The sequence below is a fragment of the Cuculus canorus genome, chromosome 26, assembly GCF_017976375.1.
Source record: "Cuculus canorus isolate bCucCan1 chromosome 26, bCucCan1.pri, whole genome shotgun sequence".
Taxonomy (NCBI): domain Eukaryota; kingdom Metazoa; phylum Chordata; class Aves; order Cuculiformes; family Cuculidae; genus Cuculus; species Cuculus canorus.
This window is the reverse complement of record NC_071426.1, coordinates 205,140-227,295: the sequence shown is the minus strand read 5'-3', so window position 1 is coordinate 227,295 and position 22,156 is coordinate 205,140. Positions and strand designations below refer to the sequence as shown.

Sequence of the window (22,156 nt, the reverse complement as noted above, 5' to 3'; positions counted from 1 at the left end):
GCGAAGGGCTGCGGGTGCTCCCCTGGGTGGTGGGCAGCCCTGTCGTGCCCTCAGCCGCCTTTCCTGCTAGCCACATCTCAAAGGAGACACAAACCGAAGACTGACCCAAGGACAAGAGGCTGATGGGGTGGGGACAAAGTGGACAGCATGGATCTGGATGCCCCCAAGGCGTAGGACGTGCAGCCCTCAGGGCCAGAGGAGGAAAAGATCCAACCCCAGCTGCTTCCCCCATGCTCCATCGTCGCAGCTGCTCCAGAGACATTGGCATCGCATGTGGGCTCATTGACGCTTGGGCTTCACCTGGTTCTTCCCTCGCCCACCCCGAGCTCAGGGATTGCCTGAGGAAGGAGGGGACAGGCTGCTCCTTGGCTTTCCCTGCCCCGGTGGGGATGTGCCGGCAGTGAGGGAGGGCAGGTTTGCAGAGCTCGCGGCCGTGCCTTTGGTTGATGCCGGTGTCTGGGAGGCTTCAGCGAGCACCATGCAGCCCATCAGCCTGCAGAACCTCTCCATGTAAGCCCCGCGCGTGCTGCTTGGTGCAATTCTTTGCCACCCGAGTTTATCAGGAGTTTATTCTTAGCGCCGTTATTCCTTGCAGGGGTGGAAGGAGGGGGGGGGGAAGAGAAAACAACTCATCCCGAACAAAACACCCTGTTTCTCTCTTGTCTCTCGCTGCAGATGTTTCCAGCTCCTCATGTTCTCCTGTCAGACCCAGGTACGTGGACATGTTTTACTGACCGTGGCTGCACCGCGGAGCTGGGATGGGTGAAGTCACCCACTCTGCAACCCACAGAGAGAGCTGTTTGCTTTGGGAATGTCCTTTGGCTTTGGTGGGAGCTTTCCTGGTGGCTAAGGAGGTGGATGCATGCCCACCCCAAGTGGTTTCCAGTTCCAGGCAGGGGGAGGATGCCGTGAAGGTGCCACAGGGGTGTCCACACCAGAGCTGGCAAAGGCACCCACTGAGTGAGCTGATTGCTTTGGGGATGTTCTTTGGTCTGGTGAGGGCTCTCCTTGTGGCCAAGGGGGTGGATATATGCCCACCCCAAGTGGTACCCGGCTCCAGGCAGGGGGAAGATGCTGTGAAGGCGCTCGCAGGGATGGGTCCCCATCAGAGCTGGTGAAAACACCCGTTCTGCAATCCTCCGAGCAAGCTATTTACTTCAGAGATGTCCTTCTTGGCTGGCCAGGGCTTTTCTGTTGGCTGAGGAGGGGACTGATGCGTGCCCACCCCAATGGGATGCTGTGAAGGCACCCATGAGGAATGGTCCCTTCTGGAGCTGGAAAAGGCACCCGTTCCACAACCCACCAAGCAATATGATTGCTTTGGGGATGTCCTTTTGCTCTGGCGGGGGCTTTCGTGGTGGCCAAGAGGGCCAGTGCATGCACCCCAAGTGGACCCAGCTCTGAACAGGGGAAGGATGCTATGAAGGTGCTCCCAGGAATCAGAGCTGGTGAAGGCACCTGCCAAGAGAGCTGTTTGCTTTCTTTTTGCTCTGGCGGGGGGTTTCCCCAGTGGCCAAGGAGGGGGTCAGTGCGTGCCCACTCCAAGCAGACCCAGATCTGGGCAAGGGAAGGATGCTGTGAGGTTGCCACAGAGACCAGTCCCCATCGGAGCTGCCTGTGCCCATCACACCAGCCTCAGGGGCTGCAATGGAGCATCTGGCACTGGGGTATCTGCCATGGGGAGGTACATCCTCCTTGGACCCCTTCGTTTTTCCATCTGCCTGGGGCTGGAGGGCCTGAACAAGGTCAGTGGGGAAGCCCTCCCGGGGCAGGCAATGCATTTCTTGTAGCCTTGCTAGCAGCGGGACGTGCCCAAGTCCATCAGCCTTGAGCGCTCGGAGCTGGACTATGCCCTCACGCGTGCCGAGGCTGGCAGCCGAGGGGGTTAATGGGGCAGACCGTGTTCTGGGTCCCACCGCCAGGTTGTTTGACACCCCCTTCCCTTCTCTCCCCCCGCCCCGAGTCCTCTCCGGCTGCACCATCCCTTTTTGTGCGCTTTAGAAAGGCAGCGACTATTAAAATGCACTGTTCCATATCAGCACCCTCTGCTCCAGAGCCTGAACAAAACCCAGCCCCAGCAGCTTTAATATGAGCTCAGGACCCTTTTTCTTCTTCTTCTTCTTTTTTCCCAAGGTAAATGCTTTTATTTCTTTGAAAATGAGAAGGGAAGGGAACTGCCTTTGATGGAGAGGGGCCACCTCCTCGACCAGCCCCAAAGGCTTTAAAGTAGATCTCAGCAGGAAATGAGTCCCCAGGCACACACAAAGGTTGTGGGGAGCTGGGGGGTGAGCAGTGCCCCCCACTATCCCATTGCTCCCCTTGGCATGAGCTCCCTTGGGGCTGTGCTTCAGGTGATGTCGCAGCCTAGGGGATGCAGGACAGCAGGTCCCACACACCCGAAACAGGGCAGTCAGACCCCAAATGCTTCTCAAAAGCTCATCCAGGAGCAGCGGGAGGTGTTCCACCTCAGAGCATGTCCCCACAGCCCTTCTAGAGCAGGTTTTTGGGCTGGGCCAGCTGGGACTGGCATCCCTTGGGCACCTTGGTCGGCTGCAGCGCTCCTCCAAGTTCCCCACTTGCACCAGGATTAAACCAAGTCTTGTCTTCAGGTGCATGTGGGGATGGGGGGGTGACCACCAGCACTAATCTTCCTCTCCCCTGCTCATCTGCACTAATTAGCTGTTGTTCACCATACAATAACCCTTGTGTGGCTCTGCTGCCCCGTTAGCATAAGCCACCCAGGTGTTTAAGCTCCACAAAGTGTCGTATTCCTCCAGCTCAGGCTGGACCAGGAGGGGACAGGTCTGTTCCTGGGATGCCCACCCTAGTTTTAGGTGGGTCTTACGCCCCCCAGGGGACCCAGTGCATGTTGTGCAAGCTCAGCCCTTGCATCTCTGGAGCAGATGGTGCTGCCTGAGCAGAAGATGCTGCTGAGCACCCATCTGGCCCCAGGACACAGTTGGGAGCAGCAGCTTGATCCCGCTCCCAAGGGAATGGTTGGCCATGCCTGGAGGAGAACATCCTTCCTGCATCCTCCTCATCCATAGGGTGCAAAGCAGTGTCTCTGCCTCTCCCTGCCCACAATGCCACCCGTTCTTCGGTTCAAGCATCTGCTCGGTGCCTTGATTACTTGTTCCAAGGGGACCAGCTTTGCTGGAGATCATAGAATGCTTTGTGTTGGAAGGGACCCTAAAGATCATGCAGTTCCAACCCCGTTGCCATGGGATGGCTGGGGGTTCTCCCTTGTGGGTGGATCTTGGTCCCCCGGGGCCAAACAGGCTCCCTGCTCCATCCCCTTTCCGTCAGCTGTCCAAAACAAATTGATTTTAATTTTTCCCTTTGTAAACAAAGGGGGAGAATCAACCGTCTCCTAATTTTAACCAGTACGTGAGGGACCAGGGTGCCATGACCGACCAGCTGAGCCGACGGCAGATCAGGGAGTACCAGCTCTACAGCCGGACCAGCGGCAAGCATGTCCAGGTGAATGGCAAAAGGATCACCGCCACTGCAGAGGATGGCAACAAGTTCGGTAAGGGGCCAGCAGCTCCTCAGAGGGGTTTATCCACAGCCTGGGGCTGATGGGGTCACCAAGATCTGGGAAGTGGCTCATCCCAGAAGAATCCTGTAAGACTTAGGGCAGCTTCCCGTATGGAAAGGGGCTCCAGGAACACTGGGGAGGAGCTCTGGATCAGGGAGGGTAGGGACAGGATGAGGAGGAACGGTGTTAAGGTGAAAGAGGGGAGATTGAGATGAGGTCTTGGGAAGAAATATTTTCCTGTGAGGGTGGGGAGGCCCTGGCCCAGGTTGCCCAGAGCAGTGGTGGCTCCCCCATCCCTGGAGGTGTTCAAGGCCAGGTTGGATGGGGTTTGGAGCCCCTGATCCAGTGGGAGGTGTCCCTGCCCATGGCAGGGGGTGGGACTGGATAGGCTTTGAGGTCCCTTCCAAACCAAACCATTCCAGGATTCTCTGAAAGGTGAAGTGCCCCAGCTGGCTGGTTTCACCTCCCTGAACCTGAAAATAACTCCCATGAGTCATAACTACCCAGCCTTGACCTCAAAATTTCCAAAATCCTGCATTTCTCCGATACTGTGCAGCAGTCAGAGCCCTATTTTTGGAGCCTTTGCTTTATAATCTCCTCCCAGCAGGAGACGCTCAACATTTCCCAGGGAAGAATCGGCTCATCCTGATCTCAGCCCCTTAAATACCCATAGGTGGTCGGCAGCATGGGCAGCCCACCCCGGCCACATCTCTTTCCCCACGGGACCTGCAGACCTAACACTATTGTGATGGGCATCACAGCCTTGCAAAGGCCATCCTGGCATCCCCAGCATCCCGAAAGCCCAGTGACCAGCAAGGCTGATTCCCCACCTTTCCAGGTCTCCCTGTGATTTGGCCAAGGGCTGCAAGGAGCTCTGGACCCACTGGGGTCATTGGTTTCAGTGTCAGCTCCCAACCTTTGCAGCCACCTCTGTGTGGTGGAGAAACAATGAGGACGAGGATAATGAACCCGCCGCGTGCTGGACTCCGTCTAGCGCCGGAGAACCCATTGAATCTCTGACAATGCAGATGCTCAGTGGGGAGGAAGGGGTTGTTTCTCTCCCTAGTGCCTTCATCAAATGCCCGGTTTGACTCTGTTGGGTTTTAACAAAAGCCTTTTAGCATCATAACTGGGAGCACCTCTGTGCAAGGGCTATCCTGCTCCAGCTGTGGGGCTCGCTACCCTCTTGGCTGCACCAGTGATGGGAAGGGAGGGATGCTGGGGGGTGAGACAGGGGTGCTTTGGGTTGTGGTAGCTTCTGGGGGTGCTGTAGCCCCCACTGGACAATTCTCTGTTGCTTCCTTCCTCACAGCCAAGCTTATTGTGGAGACAGACACCTTTGGGAGCCGTGTCCGCATCAAGGGAGCTGAGAGCAAGAAGTACATTTGCATGAGCAAGAGGGGCAAGCTCATCGGGAAAGTGAGTCCCAACCCCTCCATGATCCCTGGAGCTCAGCCAGGGAATCCTGCTGAGCAGCTGGAGCTGGGTCCTCATCCTTGCTGGTCCCCGGATCCCCAGTCACAGGGGCTGTGGTGGTTCCTGCACTCCATAAGCTGCTTGTTCTGCCAGGAGAAGCCCTTGGGGATCTGGTCCTGGTGCACTGGGGTGGATGCCACGGGGCACTCAGCAGGGATTGGGCTTGGGGGTGTTAGGGATTGGGTTGGGAGGTGGCAGCATCTGGTGGGTCCCATCCTCAAGTCCCCATCCTCATCCCTGTGGCCACTAAGTCCCCTTATCTTCCTCCCACAGCCCAACGGCAAGAGCAAGGACTGCATCTTCACGGAGATTGTTCTGGAGAACAACTACACAGCTTTCCGAAACGCCCGCTACGAGGGCTGGTACATGGCCTTCACCCGCAAAGGGCGGCCCCGCAAAGCCTCCCGCAGCCGACAGAACCAGCGTGAAGCCCACTTCATCAAGCGCCTCTACCGTGGGCAGCTGCCTTTCCCCAACAATGCCGAGCAGCAGAAGCAATTTGAGTTCGTCAGCTCGTCCTCCCCGACGCGCAGAACCCGACGCACCCACGCCCCTCGCCCACGCACGTAATGCCCAGACTCCCCCCTGACCTCCTTCAGCCTCAGCAGACTCTGCCCCTTCTCCTGGCACCTTCCAGCACTGTTTCTTCCACTCTTCTTTCTCTAAAGATGCTCCATTTTTATACTCCTGCTGGGGACACACGCTTTGGTGGGGTCCCTTCATCCCTGGAGCATCCTGTGGTACCCACATTCACCTCTGCTCCTCTTTGCAACCCCTCGGAGACTCATCCCTGTGCCACCGAGGGCTGTGACCTCTGGCCACGTTCCCATCCTCATAGACATCCCCATCCTTGCAGACACCTCTCGGTGCCGGATGGGACTGGCTGTGAGACTGCAGGATGGTCCCTACAGAGCACAATGGAGAGCCTGTCCACAGCCCCGTGCCAGTGGGTTGCTCTGCCCATCCTTGTGAGGGGAGAGCCAGGTGATGGAGAGTGGGGGCTGCTGGTCTGTCCGTCTCTCTGTGCTGCTCCAGTGGGGAGGCAGGGGATGTCTGGGCATGCAAGCGCCTGAATCAGGACTTGTATCCCTGCAGCAGTGGGATCTCCATTATTTATTGGAGGGGAAGGTCTGTGCCCTGCCCCCGGTGGCACTGGGGCGCTGGCAGTGTGGGGATACGCGTCGGTGCCCACCAGGATCCCCTGGCCAAAGAGAAACTGCCTTTAAGTGACTTTTATTGGTTTTGATTGCTTGTTTGTGTGTTTTTATGTGCTCTGCTGTTTCCTTTGAGTCAGTTTTAGGCCTAAACAGTTAGATTTTGGAGTTGATTTGTGTAAAGGAGGAAACCCTGAGGCAAATAAAAGCAAGTGCCTAGATTGATGAGGCCTGGGGGAGTTTTTATTCCCAGGCTTTGACGCAGGCTCTGCCTGCTGAAATGGGGACACCCAGCTTCTCCTTAGCAAGGCGTGTCCCCACCCTATGCTCAGGGAGAGAGGGTGCATGGCAGGAGGAAGAAGGTGGACAATGTAGGAGCTTCCTTGTGTACTCATCCCTGGCTGTGACCCCCTGTTCTGTGTCCTGGGGATGTCTGCTGCATCCTGGTGACCAGGGCATCACTGTGGTGTGGTACCCAGTGCTGCCCCTTGGCACAGGGTGCCCTCACCCACCAAGGGTGCAAGGATCTGATGCTCAGGGAGGGATGCTGCATGGCAGGAGGATGAAAGTGGCCAGTGTAGGAGATTACCTGGGTCCCCTGGTTGTGTCTTTGTCCTGAGGGTGTCTGCATCTTGCTGAACAGTGTGGTACCCACTGCTCCTCCTTGGCATGCAGTGTCCCCATCCAACAAGAGTGCAAGACCTGATGCTCAGGGAGGGATGTTGCACAGCAAGAGGATGAAAGTGGCCAATGTAGAAGACTCCCCAGGTCCTCATCCTTGGTTGTCTCACCATGATCTAGATCTTGGTGGTGTCTGCTGCATCCTGGTGACCAGGACATCACTCTGGCGTGGTACACAGAGCGGTACCCACTGCTTCTCCATCCCAGGGCCATCTGTTTGCCCACTCTGCAGTGACCACCAGCCAGGCTGTCCCCCTCCAGTCCTGATCTCACTGACCCCAGCCTGTGCCGTCCCACTCTGCCCATAATTGCTTTCCCCTCTGACAATGCCCTGGGAGGTGGCAGCTGGACGGCGGGGAGGATGTAATCCCCTAAACCGGGGCTCACCGATCCCCTACCAAGCCCCACCGGCATAATGTGGGATGGGGGGCATTGCTGAGGGTGGGGGCAGCGGGGAGAAAATTATAACAGTTTGGGTTAAATGAAGCTTTAAAGCAGAAGAGAAATGCAACACCCAGCAATTACAGGCGAACAATGCGCCCGGTGCTGCCTACCCAGGTGTGGCAGGCAGGAATTAGTCGAGCGGCCGGGGTAATTTTTTCTGCCCCCTCCCGTTTCCTTCTCCCCCACAATCCCAGCTCCTTGTTTCCGCAGGAATTTGAGACATTCTTGAAAGGAGACGGCTTTGAGAAAGAAGCCGACTGGGTCCGGACCCTCCCTAACCCCGCCGCCCCCTCCCCAATTTAGCCAAAGCTTCAAAGGTAGAGGAGTTCCCTTTGTGTAATCTCCACTTTCATTTTTCCCTGTCCCTTTCCCCCTCCCTCTTCTCTTTTCTTTCCCAAGCCCTTCCTCTCTTTTCTTTCAGGTTTTTTCCCCTTCCTCCCCTCTCTTTCTTCTCGACCTCCCTGGATAGAAAGGGCTCAGAAGGGTGAGTCCTTTTTAATTATGGCTGGGGAAAAGAGAAAAAAACCCAACTTCCTCACACTGCTTCTTTCTTGGTTTTTGAGGTGAGACCTGGGGCGGGGAACGGAGTTGAGGACAGGAATGTCTTCTGTGCAGAATGTGCACTGGAGGGTGTCTCGCCCCAGCATGCCCAGCCTTTCCCAAAGCGGCACTCTCCCATGGCCTTGGGATGCTCAGGAGCCTTGGGGTGATGCTTAGGAGACTTGAGATGATGCTCAGGGGGTTGTGGATACTTGAGGGAGTTAGGATGATGGTCAGAGGGCTGGGGATGTTGGTCAGGGTATTTGGGATGAGGTTCAAGGGGCTGGGGATGTTCGGGGGGGTGTCTTATAATGATGTTCAGGGGACTGGAGATGCTCAGAGCCTTAAGATGATTCTGAGGGGGCCAAGGAAGACTGGGGGCCTTGGGATGATGCTTAAGGGGCCTTGGGATGATGCTCAAGGGGCCTTGGGATGATGCTCAGGGGGCTGGGGATGATGCTCAGGGGAGTTGGGATGATGTGCAGAGGGACTTGGAATGATGGTCAGGGCGCTGCTGATGATGGTCAGGGAACTAGGGTTGCTCAGGAGACTTGGGATGATGCACAGGGTGCTGAGGATGAGGCTCAGACGACTTGAGATGAGGCTCAAGGGGCTGGGGATGCTCAGGGGGGTCTTAGAATGATGTTCAGGGGGCTGGAGATGCTCAGAGCCTTGAGAGGATTCTGAGGGGGCCAGGGAAGACTGGGGGCCTTGGTATGGTGCTCAGGGCACTGGAGATGCTCAGGAGCCTTGGAATTATTCTGAAGAGGCTCAGGATGCTGGAGGGGCTGCACAGCCAGCAGAATAGCTCCCCAGAGCTGGGACCCTCCCTTGCAGAGGTGATGGATGCCAGCCACCCACCCACTGCCATCCCCAGCCTCATGGTCCTTGTACTCCACAGGGTCCCAGTGCTGATGGAGCACTCCCACGGCCTGGACTGGGTGCATCACTGGCTGGTGCCCCCTGGGATGGGGGTTGTATCCCGTTCAGCCTTTGTAGGGCTGCTGTCACCAGGTTCCTCTGGAGTGATGGCCGCTGCAAACCCAGCAGCCCTGGGTGGGATAATTTTGAGTCGGACAGCTGCCCATGGGAAGGCTCCTTGCCCCTGCAGTGAGGTCAAAGCATGCTCTTGCACACCCTCCATCACTCCGTGAAGCCAAAGGAGGCTCTTGCACATCTGCCATCACTCAGTGAGCCCAAAGAAGGTTCCTGCACATCCTCCATCACTCGCTGAGCCAGAAGGAGGCTCCTCCACATCCTTCATCACTCGGTGAAGCTGAAGGAGGCTCCTGCACATCCTCCATCGTGGTTGCGGCTGGGAGGCGGTCGCTGTAGCAACGTGCCGTGCGGCGCAGGGGAGGGGATGCTGAGAGCAGGCATGGCTCCTGGCCGACAGGAAGACCTGCCCGCAGCGGGCCATGGGCTCCCTTGAAGGTAAGGCCCTGATCCCTCTTCCCCGCAGCCTCCCAGCAGCCCTCCTGGCAGGGAACTGGCAGCTGCCTGGCTTGGGAATGGCTTTGAAGGGCATCACCGGGATGAGGGATGACCCCGGGGGGTTGGGGGGTGGCAGGCACGCGAGGGGCTCTGGTGAGCGTGACCAGGCATGGTTGTGCAGGTGAGGGTGTGAGAACTGGTGTGTGGTGCTCAGCTGGTGCAGGATGCGTGTGTTTCCAAACTCCTCCCTCAGGGTGCTGGGCTGGCAGCACAGGGGACTGAGCCCATAGCAGGTGCCGTGGCCGGTTCAGATGCTGGAGCAGCCCTGGGCGCAGGTGGCAGCTGCCAAGCAGCCGCTGCGGTCGTCTTCATGCTTGAGAAACTGGGTTAGCATGGGGGGAGGCAGCCACAGCCTCGATTATTCGTGGCCTCAGGGCAGGGTGGCTGGTGGGGCTGGGGCTGGCAAAGCCCCTCCAGTGTCGGGGCACGAGGGCATCTCAGGGCCAAGACCGTGATGCTCTTGGTTTGAGGAACTATAATGGCCTGGGTACCAAAGGGCACAGAGCGTGCGTCCCTGCTCCTGCATCCCTGCTCCTGCATCCCTCTGGGAACTCATCTCTCGACTTGAATCCCCCTGTTTTTTCATCCGCCTAGGAATTCATCCCTATTTTTTCATCCCCCCGGGAATTCATTCCTGGTCGTCCATCCCTCTGGTTGTGCATCCCCCTGGGAATGCATTCATGCTCGTGCATCCCTGATTGTGCATCCAGGGGGTCCAGGGACCCCCCTCTGGAGCCAGAAGGGAAACTGAGGCAGCAAACAGCATCAAGCACAATGCCGGGAAGAGGACCCAGCGGCAGAGCCGCTGTCTCCAGGCAGCTCTCTCCCACACAGCACCGGGAATAGATGCCAGCTCCCAGCGCTGCGACGCCGACGCAGCCCTACCATCCCCGGGGAGGGGGGTGGGGGGGAGGAATCCGGCCATGGCACCACTCCCGTGCCAGTCGCTTGGGTTCTTTGGCCAAGTTTGGGTGCCAAGGGGCTCAGGGGGGGGAGCACGACAGGGGAGGCTGCAGCCTCTCTGCCCTGCCCCAGTCCAGCCCTGGGTTCCTGACCAACCCCAAGTCCCCGAGGCTCTGCCCAAGGGCAAAAGCATGACCTGGGGGCTTGGGATGTGGGGCAGTGGCTCTCCCCACTGCCCACTTCCAGCCTCTCCCTTGCAGCGCCCACGGGCCAGGCAGCATCTGCAGAAGTCAGGGCGCTTGATTTTTTTAGCAGATGCTCAGCACCTCCCAGGTGCTTCCTGGGCTCTCTTGGTCCTGGAGGTAGAAATTCCTGCTTCATTTCCCCTCCTAGGGCAGTGCGAGGGGTGGGTGCTGCCCTCGGAGCACCTCCAAACCCAGCCTGGAGGGGGTCAAGCTTGGATCAGCGATTCCATCTTCCCCCCGCTTCCCCCACTGCGTTACAGCCCAGGGGTGCTCAGTCCCCTTGCTCAGCGCTGTGGGGCTTGGGGGGCTGGGAAGAGGAGAGGGAGGGCAGGGGATGCTGTTGCCAGCCACATCCTATTTGCTGCATTATAGGGGCGCTGGGGACCCCCACCCAAATTGATCTCTTTCTGGCAGCTGGGCAGGATGAGTTTATTTATGTTTTCCATCCTCTTTGTGCCGGGGAAGCGGTAGAAGCGGGAGCAAGCGGCGGCGAATAGTGCTTTGTCATGATGCCGGCTAATTCTCCTCTTGTTGGGAAAGGGACTGAGCCAGCAGAGAGGTGGGGAGAGGCGAACGGCACCCACGCAACCAACCCAAGCAACCAACCAACCCACCCACTTACCAACCCACTAACCAACCCACGCACGCTCTCACGGGCACCCAGCATGGGTTATCGGCGTGGCGTGCTGCACAGCTGCGGTGCTGGGGCTGCGAGATAGGCTCGCACGCCCGCACGCTTGCTCTCACGCCCGCGCTCTCACGCTCTCGGATGCGCACCGCAGCAGCGCGGTGGCTTGGCCGCAGCCGGGGCAGCCGGCCCAGCAGCCCTCCGGGGGGATTTGGTAGCCAAACAACCAGACGAAGAGGCCAAGGGGGTCCCTTTTCCAGCTCCCCACATGCCTGGATTTGGGCGGTGTCCCCATCTTTAGGTGAGTGGCCGTGGCTCGGTGCTGAGAGGGGTGGTGGCCACGGGTGGGGGACACGCAGCCGTAGGGGGAGTCTGGGGGGAGACAGTTTATCAGGGTCGGCATCCGCTGACTTTTGCTTTCCCATCACCTTCTCAGCATAGAACCCGCTCCCAGGGGACTGGGGGCGTGGGTACAGCCCAACGTCTTGTCTCTTATCTGTGGCTGTGCCCCCTCCCCACACCTGGAACTGTCCTTGCTGGGGGTGGGGGGAGGCTCTGTGGGAACAGGGAGGATGGTGACCTAAGGCAGAGCCCTCCCCTGGCTCTCACCTGTCTCCCAGTGCTCCCAGCACCTCCCAGAACACCCCCTCAGTGGGGTTTGGCTGCTGCTGGCAGAGCAGGGACACTCCCTGTCCTCCTTCCCTGGGGACATTGTCACCAGCTCCCCAAGGGAGGAGGCCAGAGCTGCCCAGCCATTCCCATCCCCACTTTTGGAGTGAGTTTGTAAGGTTTTGGCACTGCTGCTGCAGGGGGCATCCCCATCTTCCTCCCCACCCCCAGGTAAAGACTGAGGTGGGGTTTGATGCTCCCAGTGTGAAATATAGTGGGATTTTGGATACACTCCCATCCCTACTCCCCCTAGCCACATCCAGCACCACTGGTGAGGCACCAAGGGGCCAAACTTGTACTGCTATGGAGCATCAGTGGGGAAAACTGGGGTGCAAAGCCTGATCCCCATGTCTTGGCCATGGATGAAGCTATCTCTAACGGGAGTAACCTGGATGTGGGCGTGCGGGGCTGGTGGTCAGGTAGGGCTAAGCCCAGCCTCTCCTAGGAGGACCTGGGCCACGATGGAGCCCCCCAGCCCCATCCCAGGGTGGATTCTTCACCGTGGTGGCCCCACACATGGCATTGGGGTACGCAGGGACACCCCACTCCTAGGTGCTTGATGCAAGGCATCCCGTGGTGCTGTGCCGGGGGCCCAGCAGAGCTGGGGGCTCCTTGGGGACCAGGTGGCATCCCCAGCCCCACTCCAGGAGCCCTGTGGGGACGTGGCCTCCGCACACACCCCCAGTGGGTCCCTCCCGGCCCCTCTGCGTGTGGGATGAGCAGGCTAATCCCATTTTAATCCCAGATTACGTGCCACGTGAGCTGCTGTTCAAAGCGGGCTGTGGCGCGGCCATTGGGGTAGGGGAGCCGGGAAGGGACTCCCCCATTTAAGAGCTTTAGGGTGACACCCAGGCATCCCTGCTTTAAAGTTTGGGGGGGGCTCAGAGCCTCCTGCCAGGGCTGGGGGCCAGGAGAGCAGCAGGATTGGGCCAAATCCCTTGGATAGGAGGGAATGAGGAGCTGGAAGTTGTGGAAAAGCCCTTTTCATCTCTGGATGGAGCAGGCGAATCACTGCTATCCAGCTTCCAGCCAGGGAAACTGAGGCACGGAGCAGTCCTGTGCCCAAAGGACGGGAGCTGGGCAGGATGTGCGCTGTGGCCCATGGATGGAAAAACCCCAAGGGCCACGCGCTGGCAGCTGGTGGTTTTTAAGGCCACCGAGGTGTCCCTCATGGGGCTGCGCCGAGCGCGGTGCAGTGGCACGGAAGCAATGGGCTGTCAATAGCCAAACAGTTGCTCCCCTCCTCTGGGTGATGCTCCGGCAGGGACAGAAAGGATAAAAAACAGGACAAAGGAGGAACCGGACACCGGAGAGACGCGGGTCGTGGACCCACGTGCTCCCTGACACCTCGTCCCCGCTGCGATCGAGTTGCCGGTGGGGCCCTTTTGTGCGGCCGTGCCTCGGTTTCCCCCAGCAAGGCGGGGAGGATGCTTGGTGCCGCTCCTATGCCATGGTTGTTTGGGGGTTGTGGTTGCAGGAGGAGGCCAGGGTGAGGCTGGGAAGCTCTGGACACCATTCCCAGGGCTGGAGGGAACCGTCTGTTTGGGGAACTTGTGACCCCGCCATGTCCCCCCCCTCGGCTGCTGGCAGGGATCCAGGGCAGCTGCAGGAGCCACAGGGTGTTCATGCCCAGCCCAAGAGCAAGGCAGGCAGTGAGGAAGAGGAGGGAGAGGGGAGAAAGGCTGGGGTTCTCTGCCTGCACCCCTCCAGGCAAGGCCGGGGGGGATGGGGGGGGGCATGCAGCCTGGCCTCCAGCTTGGGTGCTGAGCGCTGATGGCTTTGGCAGCTGCGAAAAGTCAAATCCGGATTTCCTCGGGGTGGGGAAGAGGGAACTGGCCTCTTCCCGCTGCCACTGAAGCCGTGGCCCCCCCCGGGATGTGATGTGCAGGAGGTGGGGGGGGACAGCACCCCTGTGCCCCCATCGGTACATGGTCTGTCTGTCTGTCCATCCCTCCTTCCATCGCTCTTCCCATGCACCCCTACCCAACATCTTTTTCTCCTCACTCCGTGGGTACCCATGGCATCGCCCCAGGAGGGGGTGCTCTGCGTTCCTCCCCCCCCCCCCCCCCCATCCCATTTCCCCTTGCTCTCCATGCCAGGAAAATCCCAAACATGCGCTGAGCCACCCTTATCTCTTCGAGCAAGCGAGCACGCGGGGAACCTGCCAGCGAGGGCTGCTGGGGAGATTGGAGGTTGCCATGGGGAGGGCGGCTGCCATCGGGGCGGTGGCTCCCTGCGGGTGACAGATAAGGCATCCCTGTGTTCCCCGGCTGCAGAGGGGATCATTCCTGAGCTGGTTGTGCAGCACCATCACCCTTCGGCACCCCTTCGACTCCATCATGACATCTCTCATGGCTCAAGCTTGTTTTCCTTCCTCGCCAGCATCCGCATCCACTCATCCCTGCACCCACCCTCCCGCCGGCTTCTGCTGCTTCCTCTGCCTCCTGCTCTTTTCCATCTCATCCATCTGCTCGCTGTCACCACCGTGCCCCCACCACTTGTCCCCAGCCCTCCCGTGCCCCCCAGCTCTATGGGACAGGAGCCGGAGGCTGCTTTGGCTTCACCGCTGGAAAGCGTGAGCTCATGGGTGTGCTGGGCGGCTGCTGCTCGCCCGGACAATGCAGCCTTGTACCATGCTCCGTCCTCATCCAGGGATGCCCATCCCACCAGCATCAGGTCCTGCAGACCCCTGGGAGGGTTGGGGTGAGCTGATCAGGGACCCCCAATGCTGGGAAGCAGCTGAGGGACCTGGGGCTGTTCAGCCTAGAGAAGAGGAGGCTGAGGGGAGACCTCATCACTCTGCAGCATCTAAAAGGAGGTTGTGGTGAGGTGGGTGTTGGGCTCTTCTCCCAAGAAGCAAGTGATGGGATGAGAGGAGATGGTCTGAAGTTGCGCCAGGGGAGGTTTAGCATGGATATGAGGAAATATTACTTCAAAAAAAGGGTTGTCAAGCACTGGACCAGGCTGCCTGGGGCAGTGGTGGAGTCTCCATCCCTGGAGGGGTTCAAAGAATGCACAGATGTGGGACATTGTTTAGCAGGCACGGTGGGATTGGGTTGAGGGTTGGACTGGATGAGCTTAGAGGTCTCTTCCAACCTTGATGATTCCATAATTCTGTGAAGTGAGAGGTTATTTGTCTAGGTGTTCTCGAAGGAGGGACGAGGTTCAAGCCCAGATCTGCTGGCAGAGCCTCTCTGTCCCCACTTGACCCTCGGAGGAGCAAGCCAAGGGCAGTTTGTGCTGGGCTGGCTGCTGGTAGCTAGAGGAGGCTCTGGGCTTTATTTGTTTTGGTCCTTCTCCATCTCTGCATCCAGCAAGGATGTCTGTGCCCACACTGGGAGCTGTGGGTCTTGGGGGCAGCAGGATTCAGGTTCCAGAGGTGGTGGCATCTCTCCAGACCTCCTGAGGCTGGAGTTCTCCACGCTGCTGTTGTTTGCACGGATTGCACGAGATTTGCCCAACGCCCTCCCCACTGGAGGAGAATGGGGAATTTTCCCCTTTGTGTGCAGCATTGTGGGTTCGAAACAGAGGAAGAGCTCAGACCTGGGGGCTGAGCACAGCACGCCTGTCCTGCTCCCGCTGGAGCCTTCTCGAGGCCGCTGGCTGACAAAGGGCTTCATTACCTCTGCTCTGCTTGCCAAAGCTCGTCAGCAGCTGCCGGGCAGCGGGGACAGCAGGTGGCACGGGCAGGAGCACCACGGGCGCCGGGATGGCAAGAGGTGACACCGTTGTCACCCTAAAAGCCACTGTCACCTCTCTCATCTCTGTTGCAGAGGCAGCACCCGAGACCCAGCCTGGCAATAGCACCCAGAGAGATGTGGAGCCACAGAGGTTAGTGGCGGTACGGGGTGCCCCAACACATCTCCCATGCCCTGGGGTGCACCTGGAGACACTTGGCTGCCCCAGGGATGATGGCAACCCCTGGCAAGCCTGTGACCTGGCTGCCAGCACCTGAATATTTGGCAGTGGAGCTGCACTGGCCTCATGCTACATTGGTTCTGGTGTGAGGGAGCTGCTCAGTTCCTTGCGTTGGGATCAGCTTTGGGGTGCTCCCTTGCCCGCCTTGGTGGTGCCACAAACCTCCTGCTCTCCCCGTGCAGGACCCTGTGACTGACACAGCCCCTCCGGCCCCCAGCTGAATGGAAAGACTGCAGAAGGTAAAGGTGGGGTTGGGGGTAGGAGGGCTGGGAGCGGTGGGCAGGATGAATGGGTGGGCAGGGTGCCCGGGGGCATGCAGGCAGGCTGCTGGGAGCTGTGGGCAGGACACTGAGGTGGGCAGAGTGCTGGGAGCTGTGGGCAGGATCATTTGGTGGGCAGGGTGCTGGGATCATGCAGGCAGTGTGCTGGGCATATGGGCAGGGCATTAAGGTGGGCAGGGTGCTGGGGGCATATGGGCAGGTTGATGGAGTGGTCAGGGTGCTGAGATGGGCAGGGTACTGGGGGCATATGGGCATGATGCTGGTGTGGGCAGGGTGCTGGGGTCATGCAGGCAGTGTGCTGGGGCATATGGGCAGGATGCTAGGGTGGGCAGGGTGCTGAGGTGGGCAAGGTGCTGGGGGCATATGGGCAGGTTGATGGAGTGCTCAGGGTGCTGAGGTGGGCAGGTTGCTGGGGGCATATGGCCAGGATGATGGAGTGGTTAGGGTGCTGGGGGCACATGAGCAGGGTGCTGAGGTGGGCAGGGTGCTGGGAGCTGTGAGCAGGGAAGGCAGCACCATCTAGTGGCACCGTGTCCTGGCCAGGCTACTGTCACCTCCTGGGTGTCCCCTGCCCTGACCCCACATCACTGGAGCCAAGGAGACCCCAGCACCCACTCAGAAATTCCTCCTCCCCAAGGATGTTCTGCCCTGGTGCCCTGAAGCCCATGGGGCACAGGGGTGACCCCAACTCCCCCCTGACGCATCCTGGGGTCCTGACCGGGACCCTCAGCCCCTTCCTGGACTGGCTGAGCCAAAGATGAGGTTTGCCAGGATCTCCCCATCTTCTTCCAGCAAACACTGACCTCCCCTGGGAGCGTCTGCTCGTCCCGCGGGTCCAGCGTCCCGGGATCGCCCTCCAGCATCGTGGTAAGAGGCCACTCAGCATCTCCCCACCACATCCCCCAGGGATGGACATGTCACTGCTGAAGAAAGTCCAGAGGAGGCCACGGAGATGATCCGAGGGCTGGAGAACCTCTGCTACAAGGACAGGATAGGAGAGTTGGGGTGGTTCAGCCTGGAGAAGAGAAGGCTCTGGGGAAACCTTAGAGCAACTTCCAGTGTTGAAAGGGGCTCCAGGAAAGCTGGGGAGGGGCTCTGGATCAGGGAGGGCAGGGACAGGATGACAGGGAATGGTTTTGGGCTGAAAGAGGGGAGATTGAGATGAGATCTTAGGGAGAAATGTCTCTCCTCACCTGTGAGTGTGGGGAGGCCCTGGCCCAGGTTGTCCAGAGCAGTGGTGACTGCCCCATCCCTGGAGGTGTTCAAGGCCAGGTTGGATGGGGCTTGGATCCCCTGTTCCAGTGGAAAGTGTCCCTGCCCATGGCAAGGGGTGGAATTGGATGGGTTTGAGGTCCCTTCCAACCCAAACTGTTCTATGATTCATTCTTTGATCCCTCCATCCACGGGGTTGGGATGTGCCTCCCCAAACCCTCTCCATCACTTTGGGGCCAAGAAGGATGCCAGCCCTCCTTGTTTCACAATGTTCCCTTTTTTGCACCCAAAACTAAAGGTGCTTTTCCTTCCTTCCAGGCCAAAATGGACAACGAGGTTCTTGGCTACAAGGACCTGGCTGCCATTCCCAAGGACAAAGCGATCCTGGACATTGAGCGCCCCGACTTGATGATCTACGAACCCCATTTCACCTACTCACTCATGGAGCATGTGGAGCTGCCCCGGAGCCGAGAGGTGAGGGCACACCAAGATCACCCGTGTCCCCTGGTTGTTTTGGGGGGCTGGTGGGGTTGAGGCGCTCAGACAGAGGGGTCCCAGAGGGTAGATGTGGGGCTGCTGGAATAAATCACTTCTTGCCAGGTGGTGAAGGGGTTGGAGAACACATCTTATGAGGAGGAGTGGGTGCTGGTCTCTTCTTCCAAGTGATAGGTGACAGGATGAGAGGAAATGGCCTCAAGTTGCACCTGGGAAGGTTCAGATTGAACTTTAGGAATAATTTCTTCACTGAAAGGGTTCTCGGGCACTGGACCAGGCTGACCAAGGAAGTGGTGGAGTCTCCATCCCTGGAGGAGTCCAGACAACCTGTAGATGAGGTGCTTAGGGATGTGATGTGGTTTAGTAGTGGACAGGAATGGCTGGGCTTGATGATCCCAAAGGTCTTTTCCAACCTAGTGATTCTATGATTCTATGATTCTGCAGCGCTCCCTGTCTCCCAAATCCATCTCTCCTCCTCCGTCTCCAGAGGTGAGTACCGACACCATGCTGGGATGCACATGGGGGCTCCGAGGAGGAGGGAGCAATATCAAATTGCTGGAGTCTCGCTGCTCACCAGCCCCGCTTGCCCACAGGTCATCCGGGAGTGGCTGGAGAGCCGGAGCCCTGGCAACCTTCCCCAGCCTGCGTCTCGCCAAGGTGGCAGCTCATCTCGCAGCAGCGTGCAGCACTTCCACCGACCTGGTACACTTGCTGGCGCTGGGACCTCCACATTAGTACCTGACCCTGAGCTCCAGCACAGACCAGGGCATCCAAACAAGCCAGGAGCTCCCTGTTCCCAACCCTCAACCTCTTTTTTCCTTGCAGAGACTGACACGACAGAGCTCAACATCTACAAGAAGCCACCGATCTACAGGCAGAAAGGTGAGTGGGGGTGTTCATCCCACGGGATGGGGCACCCCAAGGCACTGCCTCACCACCCCTGTGCTCCACAGACCACCACCATGGTGCCCATCATGGGAAGCATCTCATAGAGGACTTGATCATCGAATCATCCAAGTTCCCAGCAGCGCAGCCCCCAGACCCCAACCAGCCTGCCAAGATCGAGACCGACTACTGGCCATGCCCCCCATCCCTTGCTGTCGTGGGTAGGTGGAGATGCGCTGCACCAGAGGGGTTATCCCACCCCAGAGATCTCCATGGGAGACTGGGTATGGATTTCGCATCCCCTCTTCCATTTCTGGAGTCCCCAGTGTAAGAAGGATATGGAACTGTTGGAATGGGTTCAGAGATGATCCGAAAGCTGCAACACTTTCTGTATGAGGCCAGGCTGAGGAAGTTGGGGTTGTTCAGCCTGGAGAAGTGAAGGCTCCAAGGAGACCTTAGAGCAGCTTCCAGTGCTGAAAGAGGCTCCAGGAAAGATGAGGAGGGAGTTTTCTACAAGGGCATGGAGTGATAGGACAAGAGGGAAAGGCTTTAAATTGGAAGCAGGAAGATTTATATGAGACATTAGGAAGAAATTCTTCATGATGAGGGTGGGGAGGCTCTGGCCCAGGTTGCCCAGAGCAGTGTTGGCTGCCCCATTCCTCGAGGTGTTCCAGGCCAGGTTGGATGGGGCTTGGAGCTCCTGATCCAGTGGGAGGTGTCTCTGGGTAGAGCTGGATGGCCTTTGAGGTCCCTTCCAACCCAAGACATTCTATGATTCTATGATTCTATGATTCTATGATCCTTTTCCCCCAGAGACGGAATGGAGGAGGCGGATGGCCTCCAAGCGAGGGGAGGAGGAGGATGAGGACCTGACAGAGGAGATGAAGAACCTGCGGGAGCTCCAGAGGCAGGAGCTGAGCAAGGTGAGGAGCAGAGTTGGGTGGGCGTGTGGATGTCCTGTGAGGGGCTGGAGATGCGCCAGCACTAGTTCCTGCATGTATCCCCTATCTCCCAGGTCACTTCCAATCTCGGGAAGCTGATCCTGAAGGAAGAGATGGAGAAATCTTTCCCTATCCGGAGAAAAACTCGCTCTCTGCCAGACCGGACACCCTTCCACACGTGTATGTGGGATGATCTTCCCTCACCCCACCCCTTCCCCTCTCCTCCAGCTGCCTGCACTCCTGCCATCACCTCTCACAACCCTCTTGCTCTCTTGTAGCCCTGCACTTGGGAAGCTACAAGAGCTCCTCGCTGCCCGCCTCTGGAAGAAGCACCCTCACCCGAGTGAGTGCGCAGGCAGCTCCCCCCAGATGTCCTCGGAGAGGGTCTGGGGGTGACATGGCACTGATGTTGTCCCCTGTCCCCTCTCCTCTTGCAGCTGCAGTCAGCAGAGTTCAGCTCCGCGGGCAGCGAGAAAGGCAGTCCCGGTGAGCATCAGCCCATGACGTGGGAGGGTCCCCAGGGTTGGGGGATGCAGAGGGAGTTCCAGGGGATGTGGGGCTGGCCCCAGGGATTGGGAATGTGGAGGGTGTCCTGGAGGATGCGGGGGATGTGGGGATGTCCCCAGGTATGGGGGACGAAGAGGACATCCAAGGGGATTTGGGATGCAGGGGTGTCCTAAGGGATACGGGGATGTCCCCAAGGATGTGGGATGTAGAGGGGGGAGGTGGGGGTATCCAGGGGAATGTGGGGCTGTCCCCAGGGATGGGGGATGCAGAGGGGTCCCAGGGGAATGCAGGGGTGTCCTGGGGGATGTGCTGATGTCCCCAAGGGTGGGGGATGCAGGGGGGGACATGGGGGTGTCCAGGGGGATGTGGAGTTGTCCCCAAGGATGGGAGTTGAGGAGGGGGTCCTAGGGATGCAAGGATGTCCTGGAGGATGTGGAGAAGTCTCCAGGGATGGGGGATGAAGGGAGGTCCTGGGGGATGTGGAGATGACCCCAGGGCTCAGGGATGTCCCCACAGACGGGGATGCTGGGGCAAGGCTGGGCTCAGCAGAAGATGGAAAACTTCTCTAAATGCTCATTCTCATCCGGGAGAGGACAGTGGGGGGCTGCAGTGAGAGGTGTCCAGGGCTGAGCCCTCCTCTCCTCTATTTTCCAGGCCTACAGGTAAGCCCTCTTCTGGCTGCCGGCGTGGAGATCCAGCAGAAGGGTGATGTATGGGGGACACAGAGGCCAGGGCCAGCTCTCAGATGGGTCCCCAAGGGGTGAGGGGACAGCTAGAGGTGGGAAGGGTTACCGTGACAGTGCCCAGGCTGGAACCCATCACGTTGGCTTCAATTTGGATAGAAAAGGGCAGCTCTTTGGGGAAGCAGGGGTTGGAGCTGATGCTGGCTTTCCCCCCCGCCCTAGAATGGCCAGCGTGGGCGCATGGACCGAGGCAACTCTCTGCCCAGCATGCTGGAGCAAAAGGTGAGCAGGGCTGGGGGCTGCAAGGGCTTGGGGGTCCCACACGGAGGATCTTACAGCCTCCTTCCTTGCAGATCTACCCCTACGAGATGCTGATGGTGACGAACCGAGGCCGCGTGAAGCTGCCGCCCGGTGTGGATAGGACCAGGCTGGAGGTAGGAGCTGAACCAGGGTTTAGGGTGGATGAAAAAAGGTGGACTTAGCCAACCCCATCACCCTCTTCTCCCCAACCTACAGCGGCACCTCTCCCCCGAGGACTTCTTGCGGGTCTTTGAGATGCCTCCTGAGGAGTTCAGCAAGTTGGCCCTCTGGAAGCGCAATGAGCTGAAGAAAAAAGCCTTCCTCTTCTGAGCCCCCGCGCTCAATCCGTGTCGCGCCGTGTAAACTGCTTTAGGGCTCTCAGCCGGTTTTTACTAGGATCTCCCCTTCCCCTCTTCTCCTGCACCCCCCGACTCTGCCCCCTGCCTATCTTCCCCTGCCGGAAAAGGGCTTGGGGGGCCTCAAATCTGCCTCTGCTCTCCCCTGCTTTGCTCCTCCTGCAGGAAAAGGGCTTGAGTGGCACAAATCTGCCTCTGCCCCCGGCTTTGCTCCTGCAGGAAAAGGGTTTGGGAGGCTCCGATCTGCCTCTCCCCCCAGCTCGCAGCAGGGCAATGGGGCTGGGGGCACAGCCTGCCCTGGAGCAGGCACGGTTCAGCCAGGAGGGGTGGTTTTGAGGGGGTTCTCTGTGCTTTGTGCCCCCCTCATCCCCTGCTTCGGACACACTGGCAGGGGCAGTGCCCAGCTTTGCTTTGTGCCAGCTCCAGCAGCAAGGTGGATTCCCTCATCCTTGGGAGTTGGCTGCCTCCAGATCCCCTTCTTCCCCCTTCACCCTGAGACTTGGGAAAAGCCCGGGGGGGCCCCGACTCACTGCCACATTGATGCATTCCCAGCAAACCCAGGCCGGCATCCCCACCTTGTACCCCTTCAGCCCTGTTCTTAACATCCCTCCTGGTCCCTCCTGTGCCAGGTGCTGCAGCAAGGACTGCAAGGACACGTACACTGCCAAAACCTGCCCAGCACCGGGCTGACGGGGGGCAGGGGAGGGATGCCAGTGAGGTGGAGCATCCCGGGATGGGGCAGGGGTGGCAGAGAGGGAGGGGGGGGTCCTGGTGGGACCTTGTGGTGGTGGGGATGCACTTGGGAT

The 22,156-nt window shown here is 59.1% G+C and overlaps 2 protein-coding genes across 5 annotated transcripts; both read left to right on the top strand.

Annotated features, from left to right (window-relative positions):
• The first annotated feature begins 608 nt into the window (after positions 1-608).
• On the top strand, positions 609-6,273 carry FGF17 (fibroblast growth factor 17). 2 transcript variants are annotated; one of them, XM_009571413.2, is made up of 4 exons: positions 609-712; positions 3,352-3,529; positions 4,851-4,957; positions 5,288-6,273. In XM_009571413.2, the coding sequence occupies exons 1-4, from the start codon at positions 692-694 to the stop codon at positions 5,582-5,584; spliced, it is 603 nt and encodes a 200-aa protein (XP_009569708.1). In that variant the 5' UTR covers positions 609-691; the 3' UTR covers positions 5,585-6,273. The 2 variants fall into 2 exon arrangements, with proteins under 2 accessions (XP_009569708.1, XP_053944966.1); XM_054088991.1 differs by having other exon boundaries at positions 646-712; positions 3,385-3,529.
• Positions 6,274-9,137: 2,864 nt separating this feature from the next.
• Positions 9,138-22,104, top strand: DMTN (dematin actin binding protein). Of its 3 annotated transcripts, XM_009571410.2 has the most exons (17): positions 11,074-11,404; positions 15,546-15,603; positions 15,873-15,929; positions 16,764-16,838; positions 17,502-17,657; positions 18,123-18,167; positions 18,272-18,380; positions 18,504-18,560; positions 18,632-18,784; positions 19,377-19,486; positions 19,579-19,684; positions 19,783-19,847; positions 19,942-19,990; positions 20,666-20,673; positions 20,917-20,976; positions 21,048-21,128; positions 21,211-22,104. In XM_009571410.2, the coding sequence occupies exons 3-17, from the start codon at positions 15,912-15,914 to the stop codon at positions 21,322-21,324; spliced, it is 1,206 nt and encodes a 401-aa protein (XP_009569705.2). In that variant the 5' UTR covers positions 11,074-11,404; positions 15,546-15,603; positions 15,873-15,911; the 3' UTR covers positions 21,325-22,104. The 3 variants fall into 3 exon arrangements, with proteins under 3 accessions (XP_053944861.1, XP_009569705.2, XP_053944862.1); XM_054088886.1 differs by lacking the exons at positions 11,074-11,404; positions 20,917-20,976; positions 21,048-21,128; positions 21,211-22,104 and adding an exon at positions 9,138-9,267 and having other exon boundaries at positions 20,666-20,906; XM_054088887.1 differs by lacking the exons at positions 11,074-11,404; positions 20,917-20,976; positions 21,048-21,128; positions 21,211-22,104 and adding an exon at positions 14,225-14,601 and having other exon boundaries at positions 20,666-20,906.
• Positions 22,105-22,156: the final 52 nt, after the last annotated feature.

Coding starts and splice junctions, on each gene's coding strand:
- DMTN (XM_009571410.2), top strand. Junction 19,685..19,782: donor CCGGACACCCTTCCACACGT/GTATGTGGGATG, acceptor GCTCTCTTGTAG/CCCTGCACTTGGGAAGCTAC. Junction 21,129..21,210: donor TGGATAGGACCAGGCTGGAG/GTAGGAGCTGAA, acceptor CCCAACCTACAG/CGGCACCTCTCCCCCGAGGA.
- FGF17 (XM_009571413.2), top strand. CDS start 692: ATGTTCTCCTGTCAGACCCAG. Junction 713..3,351: donor TGTTCTCCTGTCAGACCCAG/GTACGTGGACAT, acceptor TTGTAAACAAAG/GGGGAGAATCAACCGTCTCC. Junction 3,530..4,850: donor AGAGGATGGCAACAAGTTCG/GTAAGGGGCCAG, acceptor CCTTCCTCACAG/CCAAGCTTATTGTGGAGACA.